At 51.4% G+C, this 10,548-nt stretch overlaps 1 protein-coding gene across 1 annotated transcript; it reads left to right on the top strand.

Annotated features, from left to right (window-relative positions):
• The first annotated feature begins 822 nt into the window (after positions 1–822).
• PURB (purine rich element binding protein B) lies at positions 823–9,395 on the top strand. Its single transcript, XM_019450924.2, has one exon. It carries the CDS (start codon positions 1,039–1,041, stop codon positions 1,954–1,956), a length of 918 nt encoding a protein of 305 aa, XP_019306469.1. The 5' UTR covers positions 823–1,038; the 3' UTR covers positions 1,957–9,395.
• Positions 9,396–10,548: the final 1,153 nt, after the last annotated feature.

Genomic DNA, 10,548 nt, shown 5'->3' with positions numbered 1-10,548 from the left:
CACGTCTTCGACGAGGGTCTTGCACGAGGGCCGGGTGAGGTCTGGCCTTTCAATTCCTTCCCTAGCTCTTGGGCGTCGTGTCCTCTCCAAGCCTGAACCTTTCCGAGCCCCAAACCTGATGTTTTTGGGCTCTCCCGTGTTTGTTTGATAGCGATCACCCTGATTTTATTTTTGATTGGGTCTTTTTCACGAACGGAGAAGGGCTGATTACTACGCAGCGCGCGGTTTGGTGCTTTGCACGCGTTATATCACGTGCTTATCGCTCCCGCTTAGCACGCGGAGGAACCCGTCGCCGTGGCGACGCTCATTTCCCCAAGGAGCTCCCGCGCCCGGCCCGCCGCAGCCCGGGGACACCCGCGCCCCAGGCAACGAGCCCGGGGGCCGGCAGGGACCGATCCTCAATTCCGCTCCCCTTCCGCTCTCGCAGCGGCGGGATGACGACACCGCGCGCCCACGTGATGCGAGCGCCTGCCACTCCCTGGCCGTTGCCCAGCAACACCACCAGGTGGGCTTTGTTCTGAGTACGGATGGCCTGGGCATTCCCGCACCCCGCCCCCCCCGCCATGTCCTTTACTTCCTCTACATTTAAAAGTAATAACAATCAAAACCGCGGCACTGAAGCACCCCTGAGATACGCGACAGCAAAAGGGATGCACAACACCTCCGCCCGCGGCCTCCCACGCCCTCCCCAACCCAGGATGCCCTCCCCTTCCCAGTGCGCCGTGCGCCGCTACGTCACTGCCTCGCGCCCCGCCGCTGCGGGCGCGGCACTTCCGGCCGCGAGGACGTGTGGGCGGGGGCGGGTGGCGTCAGGGGGCGCGCGCCGGAAGCTGGCGGGAGCCGGGCGGAAGTGGCTGGGCGGAGCGCGGGGCGATGGGGGGCGGCGGCGGCGGCTGGCGATGAGCGGCGGGAGCGCGTGAGCTGCCGGCGGGCGAGGCTGGGGGCCCGGGAGAGCGAGCCGCAGGGCGGAGGGCGGGCGCGAGCGCGGCGGGCGGCGGCGGCGGCCGAGGCGCGGCGGCGGCGGCGGCGGCCGAGAAGATGGCGGACGGCGACAGCGGCAGCGAACGCGGCGGCGGCGGCGGGCCCGGCGGCTTCCAGCCTGTGGCCCGCGGCGGCGAGCAGGAGACCCAGGAGCTGGCCTCAAAGCGGCTGGACATCCAGAACAAGCGCTTCTACTTGGACGTGAAGCAGAACGCCAAGGGCCGCTTCCTCAAGATCGCCGAGGTGGGCGCGGGAGGCTCCAAGAGCCGCCTCACGCTGTCTATGGCGGTGGCCGCCGAGTTCCGCGACTACCTGGGCGACTTCATCGAGCACTACGCGCAGCTGGGCCCCAGCAGCCCCGAGCAGGTGGCGGCGGCGGCGGCGGGCGCCGAGGAGGGCGGCGGACCGCGGCGCGCGCTCAAGAGCGAGTTCCTGGTGCGCGAGAACCGCAAGTACTACCTGGACCTCAAGGAGAACCAGCGCGGCCGCTTCCTGCGCATCCGCCAGACGGTCAACCGCGGCGGCGGCGGCCCCGGGCCTGGCGGCCTGCAGAGCGGCCAGACCATCGCGCTGCCCGCGCAGGGCCTCATCGAGTTCCGGGACGCGCTGGCCAAGCTCATCGACGACTACGGCGGCGACGACGACGAGCTGGCGGGCGGCGCGGGCGGCGGCGCGGGGGGTCCGGGCGGCGGCCTGTACGGCGAGCTCCCGGAGGGCACCTCCATCACGGTGGACTCCAAGCGCTTCTTCTTCGACGTGGGCTGCAACAAGTACGGCGTGTTCCTGCGTGTGAGCGAGGTGAAGCCGTCCTACCGCAACGCCATCACCGTTCCCTTCAAGGCTTGGGGCAAGTTCGGGGGCGCCTTTTGCCGGTATGCCGACGAGATGAAGGAGATCCAGGAGCGGCAGCGGGACAAGCTGTACGAGCGACGCGGCGGGGACGAGTCCGAGGGCGAGGAGGTGGACGAGGACTGACGCGAAGCGGGCTTCCTCCCCGATGGGCCCCCCGCCCCACCACCGTCCCCTTGGCCGGAGAGCCCCTTTCCCGCTCATCCCCAGGGAGCCAGTGGAGGCGGAGCCAGGGGGGGCCCCCATCGGGAGAACACACAATGAAAAATAATACAGTTAATTAAGAGAAATAACCACAAAAGAACAGTTGCGAACAATTAAAAGCAGCAAAGTTACAAGGAGCTGACAGCAATCTGCAAAAAGAGGACAACCTGAGCAAAATCGTTTCGGCTTCTGTTGTTTCCAGCTGAGGTTTCTGAACTCGCCAGGGTAGCCCTGGAGGGGTCAGAGCTTCACGTGCCCAGGCCGTTGATGACAGCTGAATTGGTGTCACGCCTGGGTGTCCTGGCCTGACCATCTCTCCAGACCTCACTGTCATGGTGTCAATCCCTTCACATTCACTGAAATCAGCATATTGGATCTGGGTCTTCATGGAATTCTTGAGAAGGGAGAGGCCTTTATCCGATTCTGAGAGTACAGGTTTCACGCAAAGGAACGCGGTTCCAAATAATCATGGACAGGGCAAAAGAGCAAATCAGTAAGCCACCAGGGAACGTAGAAACCCGTTGGGTTCTGTCTAAAATGGCTTTGCGTGGAACCTGGACCAGTGGCTGTCTCTTTGCGGAATTGTTTTTCTGGATGCAGATGGAGTCAGACGTCAGTCCTTCAACTAGAATCTGTTACTAAAGGATTTTAAAAGTTGGCAGAATTTCTCCAAAGATCAGAGCAGTTTTACACTGGGGATTGCTGAGGCAGACGCAGGAAGAAATCTGGCATCAAGCACAAGGAGGACGGAGTGGATGGGCTGCCGCTCACTTTAGTCCACTCCAGGTCTGCAGACACCGAGGTCCTTACCCAGAGATGGTTTAGGGGTGAATGAGAGCCAGGTGCCCATGGCTGCACCGTGCGAGGCCAGCGAATTATGGCTACTTCGGCTGTTTGGGCCACTGGTTGGCTGGATTTTAAACCGTAAAACTTGAAGATCCCTGCAAAAGGAACCGTGTGGCTACGAGCCTGAGCTTTAATGGAATGTACGTCCTCCCGGGAAAGTTGGGGATAACCAAAACTGAAGTCTTCATCTACCTTCAGTTGAATCTGTGGATTTGCTCAAACACTAAAGATCCTCAGGTCCAGAATTCCAGCATCATCTATTCTTTTAAAGTAGATTTGTAAGAACTTGATCCATTGTTTCAGTACCTCACAGTCGAAGTTGGCAAATGATGGATGAGTGATTCGAGCCGTGTGCCCTTCGGAAGCTGAAATCCATCTGCATGGGGATGAAGAACGTGAAAACGCTATGTCCTGGAAGCATTTTTATACCATCTTGAAATTTCCACAAACTGGCCCTTGGCCAGTTGACCCAGCTGTTTTCCAAGAATAAAAGTTGGGGTTTTCAAGGATCGCCTCTTCTATATTTTAAATGGATTTTCAGTAAAAATGATTTTTACTAATCAAGTTAATCCCACCCCATCAAAAGGTATTCCTAGAAGTGTCACAGACCTAGGTGACTTTGAATTGAACGGGAGCTAACGTTCTTTCCAAAGTTTGTAGGTCTTCCTGTGCGACACCTTCTCAACCGGGAGGCAGGTAACCCCCACCTCCACGATCTTAGTATTTTTTTTTTAACTGCATGCCTGCCCTTTATTTGAGCTGCCTTTTAATTTATTGCGTACCCTTTTTATTATCTTATTTTGGTATTATTCAATCTATACAATCTTTTTGTATTTATTGGGAAATAAGTGATCTACAGAAAGGTCGTTTTCACGCATTGTGGCCGAGAGGGAGAGCAAGAACTGTACATAAAATTAGGCTTTTTTAAAAATTAGACTGATTCAGAATACTGTCGATCTTAGATTTTTTTTTTTAAAGTGGAAGAGCCACAAACAATGGTGCCCTTTTCAGACTATTTCTCTACTCTCATCATCCACAGTAGACTTTTTAAACAGATTTTTTTTAAAGCTTTTCCTTTTTTTAAAAAAAACTTTCTCCGTTGCAAAGAATGTTTCCTAAATTGTATGGGAGCAATAGTATTTTTGATGTTTTAATGACATCCGTATACTTGTACTGTATTTTGTACTACAAGGCAGCTGTTTTCAATAATGTCCTGCTGTATTTACCTATGTGTTTTGAGTGTTTATTTCTTTGCTGCGGAGAACAAATCCCTGCATAGTTTTGGTAAGGGCGCCGAGAAGCTGGCATGAGGTTTGCAGAAACTGTTTTGGTTTCAGACTTCAAGGCAGCGATGGAAAGTAAGGTTGCAGCTCTCAGTTCATTGCTGTGACTTTTTCCTTTTCAAACCATGTACGATTCCCATGCAGACCGACGCGTCTGCTCGCTTCTGCGAGGGTTCCCGTCGCCCAGCTGCAGTGAGCCAGTTCAGTTCTGCAAGGGTGCAGTGCCTCTCCTTTCTAAGGGGCGGGTTGTCTTTTCTTTTCTTTTCGTTCGGCTGAATTGCAGTCCTAGCCTTGCCTTTCTATTCTGTAGAAACGACAGGGTCTTCGCAGTCCTTCACCAGTGGCTACTAAGCTATAATTAGCTGAATAGAAAGAATGTGGAAGTGGTCTGAGGCATATAGACTATATGCCAGGAGCACTACCATATACGGCATCAGCTTTGGTTACCAGAGAAATTTTCTTAGTCATTAGACCATGTAACAGTAATATATCATATGTAAATCTTTAGATATCAATTTGAGAATCCTCCAAAAACAGGAGCAAAGAATGCATAAGCTATGTGTTGGAAAAAGTAATTTATATTAAAATTTTGACCTGCCTATGTAAGATTAAGTGGTAAACGTCATAGTGGTGGGTTTTTAAGTCTTAGCCGATCTCAGAGGTTGGTTCCTCCTGCAGGGGTGGCTCGGGGCCTCCCTCCTCCCTGCAGGAAGGTTACAGGAGGGCGTTGATTAGCTGTGGCATTTCACCGACCCTCATTCCGCTCACTGATCTGGGGCAGTAGAAAGCCGAGAAGCACGGAGGCCATTCCTTTGATGTGCGGTGGGTCCGAAAAGGCCGTGTTTTGGAACTCGTTCATAAACCGTGCTCATTAAGGAAAATCTTGGTTGATTCTGGCCACCACATGGCCTTACAGATGGGGAGACACCCACTTTTTTTTATCTTGTGTTTCGTCGTCTCCTACGAACAGTGATTTTTAGGGCTCATTCTTTTTAACTTTGGCAAACATCCCAGCGAATCACATGTTCCAAATACTCCTGTTTCTGAGAAGCAGGGAACTAAAATCCCCTTTCAGACAATTGCTAAATCGTTTCTCAAACTACTGCTGTTAGAAACGCGAGAAGTCAAATTTTAGGCACAGGATCAAGAGAGCAAAAGTCTATGACGAGATCCTACGACTCCCTTTTGGTTTCTATCGTCCCTGCTGTCATTTCAAGCAGGACGGCCATCCTCGGCAGCACAGAAAGGCCCCCGTGCACGCGCTCTGCCCAGGGCGCAATGTCCATCGGCACAGCACCCCAGATCCAAGTGGAAACCAAACGGAAAACCCAGACACCCTATGTTGCTGCGGGAGGCATGTAGATGGTATAAGGGACTGTGGCCGCGGCGCACACGCGGCCACCTGTCAAGTCACTTTCCATAACTTTACTGCAAAACGATGGAGAAGCTTCGGGTGCGGGCAGCCCGTCGCCTCCCGCCGCCTCTGTTCCCTCCGTCGTTCTGTGGTAGACGCAGGTCTTTTAAGAGACGCGAGCTTCAGTTTTCTCAAAACAAAACAATTCTCCTGTCTTATCCGAAAATGCAGGGTTGTGGGCAAAAGAGGCTGGTTATAATAATGCCCTCATATTGAGTGGTGTGAAAACGGCTGCACACTGCAGGCACCGTGGTTGCCGAGGACACTTTGTTACGCGTGACCTTGACTGGCTCTACTGGAGGGTAGTGACCCACTCAAGGTGTGGCAAGGTAACCAATCGTTGGCGTCTGCCTTGCTGTGAGGTGGATGAGCTGGAGGAGAAGCTTGAGTGTGTAAGCCGTGCACATGAGTATTCTTCACTGTAAATTGTGTTTTCATTTTTAACCCAGTTGACGGTACTTTGTCCAATGCACAACTGATCTCTCAGTAGATATTCATTTGCAAATAGCGTGGCCTTGATCAGTGAGAGGGAAGGGGAGAAGTGACTCTGCGTGCGGGCAGGTAGTCCCTTTACCAGGGGGCCGCCTGCAACACGCTTAGTGGCGAATGCGCTTGCGGTTCGTCTCCTTTCTGACTGGGGAAAGTTCATGGTTTTGACCCTGGAGGTATGAATTCAATTGAGTTGTCTTCTATTTTTAGGAAGTATCAGAATTGCGCTGATAAGTAACAAAGTTGACTGCTTTGGTGTCCAATCTCAGGTTTTAGAATATATATAGTGGTGTGAAAACCCCACTGTTAACTCTTAAAGCAATTTTAATTTAATACACCCTAAGAGTCCCACGCATGAGGCCTGCTCAGAGAGTAAGACCTCACCCGTTTCGCTCCTGTTCCACTTTGTACTTCACTTGAGAAAGTGTCGATGATTTACATTGTATATTTCCATTGGAACCCCGACATATTTCTCAAAGCTAAAGCACTTTTTGATAATGAGATACATGGGATCTTTGTGTGATGTGGGTCACAGTTTCTCAGGCTCCCTTAGATAATCTGCTTATGAATATTGTTCTGTGTAAGAAGAGTGAAAATCTTAGCTGATGTTAGAAAGTTTGTATTCCTGATCCAGAATGCGTTTTGCTAGCTTCCAATGCGCGGGAGAGTAGACAATGCTGCGTTCACGAGGTAATACGTTACTTTCCCTTAAGCCTTAAGGTAACTTTTTGTTTTTTTTCCTGTCAACAACAGCACTGAAGTTCTAGTAAGTGAATGAGATGATCAGTTTCCAGGGTTGCTTTTAGAGTACTGTAAATCAGCTAGCTGTCTTCCTAAACAGTTACCATCCCCCTTCAGTAAACTGGATGGTGGGCGTGTGGGTGGGCTGGGGAGATGGTTTGTAGAAAAAAGAAAAGAAAAAAAGAACCACGTTTACCTTAAGAAAAATACAGACACAAAGTTAAAACCGTGCATGTCAGGGCCCTGTGTGAAATTCCAGACATATGTCATGTCCCCGGTTGTTAATCCAGAAAAGCAAACTCCTTGATTTTGAAGTCTGTGCCCATAAGTTTCCAGAATTCAAGCTCGGGAACGGTGGGCTCCCTTCCTGTATCTCCGTTCACTCAAGTCACTGTTCCCAGCTCTTGGGCTTAAAACGTTTTCATTACTGTTATTTTGCTAACTGTGGTCCAGTTGTCAGTATGGAAATTGGACTTGGGGAAAACAAAAAAAAAAAAAACAATCCACTTGTACCATGAAGACTTACTGCTCTGGAGGTTTCCAGTTAACACCCGTTTCCCTGATCCAAGTAAGACTTTTATGAATGTATTCTGTATTTCCTGATGAAACAGGGAATATGCCATCGGTGTGATCACCCTTGCTCACCCCCCATCTCTTAGGTTTCATTTGAAAATCTGCCTCCTCCTTCCTCGGATTAGACATTCCGACTGGGACTGGGAAAGCTGGGTTCAGATGGCAGCAGACACCATACTGGTAGTTTCACCGCTCGGTGGGGCTTCTGATAACAGGAGGGCAGAGCTTTATTTGAAGCAAAAAAAAAAAAATTTTTTCTCCCCCCGCCCCCCTCCGAGGTGATTCTGACAAATGGTTTTTTGAAAGGGTCTGACTGTACTTGTGATTAGCATGAAGCTTTGAGTCTAGGAGCAGATGTCATTCCCTACATGTAACGTGTCCGCTGACGTGGATGAGGGGGAGGGTTGGTTCTGTGTTTAGGGGTGATGAATTGTGGGGCCACCGTATCCCGAGAGAGTGGTAGATCTATCCGTGCTCCTTGTGCACGAGCATACTGTAGGCGACACAAGCCTGTCTCTTTTTTTTCCTGCCTTCAGTAACTTCAACAGCTAACTCAAGAAAAGTGAGTTAGACTAGACCTCGTTTCCTATAGGCAGCTGTCCATCCCCAGCCTCACACTGTGCTGTAACATCAGGTGAGGTCAAAAGAACTCTGTTTGGAAACAGAATGGCAAGTAGTGTACATAACAGCCCCAGGGAGGGTCCCAAGAGAATTGAAAAAGAGGACTGTATCACTAAGCACACTTGTGTTGTAGGGATTGGTTACAATTTCATTGTAAACAGCTCAGATGTGGGGCACGCACCCTTTCCTCCCAGCCCACGTGTCTTCACATCCCAAAACTCTGGATTTCTAGAAATTAATAGGTGCAGCAAAAGTCCAAAAACTGAAGTTGAGTCAGTACAGAGCTTACTTGTAGAGTCTGTATTTTACACGTTGTGGTCGCAGGTGAGTCTATTTGGTTGTTTTTCAGTGATTATCAATATTTGAGTAATAACTAAGAATATCGGTGCATTTGAACAGTTAGTGGGGATTTACTCTTCCTTTTGCTCCTTCATGCAAGTGTTTTTCTAGGATCACTTCTAGAAGTCCATTTGTCTTCTGATAGGTCTCCAGGTAACACACTGTCCGTTCTGTAGGCACCTTCACTGCCAGTCATGATCACCAGGGGCTTCCTTAGACCCGAGTCTCCACTCCAAAGTTGGGACTGATGTCCTACCAGTAGAGAATCTGCAGAAGTTGTTGAAATGAGTTAAAACCAAATCTTGACAGCAAGAGACGGAGCTTCCCTGATCTAGACGGACATCTAGGTATTTTATTGGGGGGATGGCTCCGGTCTCTGTGTAAATACCCACATGCTTGTGCATTGTGCACCAAGTGTGTGTTCCTGTGTATGGATTTGTAGAACTGATTTCTGCTTCAAGAGAAGCCGCACCTTTAATTTTATAAGGTCCCCTCCACCTGTAACCCTATAAATATTTGTAAATAGAACACTAAAATCTGTAGCGTTAGGATCAGTTTGGGAATATCTGCTGAGAGACCAAAAAGTTCATTTTTTTAAGTACCTTGGTTAAAGAGTAAAGATTATTCCTCTTATTTTTCAAAAGAAGAATGCACTTTAACAAACAGCTGCACGGGCGATTCTGACAAACCCGTGGAGCACAGTGCGGTTCAGAAATCACACTTCCTGGAAACCGTTCAAAAGCAGAGTGTAGACGGGCTGCTGAGCTCACTGCCTGGAGACCGGCGACTCCGGTGCCAGTCGGTCTCCAGACAAGCAGGGCTGTTACAAAGGCGCAGCGAGAGCACAGCCAGAAGCTTCCGGCAGGCCTGTGACAGGCGGGTCCCGTATTTACCACTAACTAGCAAAACTGACAGAAAAGCAGAGAGAAAAAAAAGTGTAAGAATCCTTACTGCTGGTGTGCACTCCTTACAATAGCGGATTTTGCAAATGGAGTTTTACAGTCTATATTTAAAAATTGTATGTTTGTAACAAATAAAGTATGCAGAAAAGTGAATGACAGTCTTGTGCTGGTGTCTGATTTAAGGAATCAGGTGGGGAGCGGGAGGGAAAGACCACTGACCGTCCTTGGTCTCATAAGTGGGTCTGGAAACGGGCGCATTGCCACCCGAAATGACCTAAAAGCCAGTGCAGCTTGCATCCGGGAGGCGCTGGGGAGGCCCGAGCCCCTGGGTTGGCGGCGGGGCCCCCTCCTCAGTCAGCAGTCTGTGGCAAGCCAAGGCTGCAGATTAGTTTCCGCTTTGGTTCATATTCCAGACAGGCTACTACTTGCTTCCCCACCAGATTCCCAGTCCACCGGCTGCTGGGCCCTGTCCCTTCCAGTGGTGGCCAGCAGCTGCTCCCAGGTGTACCTCACTGTCCATCGTAGCTGAAGTTAGGGGGGGCGGGGAGCAGCCTTACCCCACCTTAAAGGAAAAAGACCAATGCTCAGTCCCTAGATCCCAGTCATGCTTCCTAAACCTTTGGTCTGAGGAAGCCCCTGTACACTTACCAGAGGCCCCCCCAGGAGCTTTTATCTGGGAGGCCTGGGTCAGCTGATACCCATCGTATTAGAAGTTGGATTCTCGTCCAGACAAAAGTAAAAGTACACATCCCACCGGCTGCCAGCAGCGGCGCCTCGAGAAAAGGCCAGCGGGTGACAAGGTGAGGCGGGTGAGCACCAGTGTGGCAGGGAAGTGGTCTTGACCCTGATGGCCGTCTTGTCGGATGTGAGGGATGGGGTCAAGGGACTAGCAGGGCGTGTCATCCCCTGGCGCCCCGGGGTTCATCCGGATGAGTTAGAGGCCCCGGCCACGAGATGGCCCCTGCACCCACCCACACAGTGTCCCTGGGACTTGAGTCCCTGGCCGTGCCCCGCGAGCCACAGAACCGCTGGGGGAGGAGAGCACTGATGCCCAGGCACCACCTGGGACCCCTGCATCAGAGTCTCGGGGACATGCACGTGGTGTTCTGTGAGCTTTGCTCTACCTCTGTAAGTGCCCCAAGGGCCCCTCCTGAGTCGGGGATGGGAAGCAGTGGCCTGCGGGATCGCGGGGCACAGAGAGAAGGTGGGTGAAGGGCCGGGAATGTCCGCTGCAGGAAAACAAAAGACACCCAGGATGGCGGAGGAGGTCCCAGACTGGCTTTACCCTGTGACCCTGTGCCTCGAC

Source organism: Panthera pardus, unplaced genomic scaffold (genome assembly GCF_024362965.1).
Source record: "Panthera pardus isolate Hobbes unplaced genomic scaffold, ASM2436296v1 HiC_scaffold_8, whole genome shotgun sequence".
In the NCBI taxonomy this organism is placed as follows: domain Eukaryota; kingdom Metazoa; phylum Chordata; class Mammalia; order Carnivora; family Felidae; genus Panthera; species Panthera pardus.
Note: the sequence above shows the minus strand (reverse complement) of the source record. Positions and strands in the feature narration are given on the sequence as shown.

What these genes read in the sequence shown, in the direction of transcription:
- PURB (XM_019450924.2), top strand. Translation starts at nt 1,039, where the DNA reads ATGGCGGACGGCGACAGCGGCAGCGAACGCGGCGGCGGCGGCGGGCCC.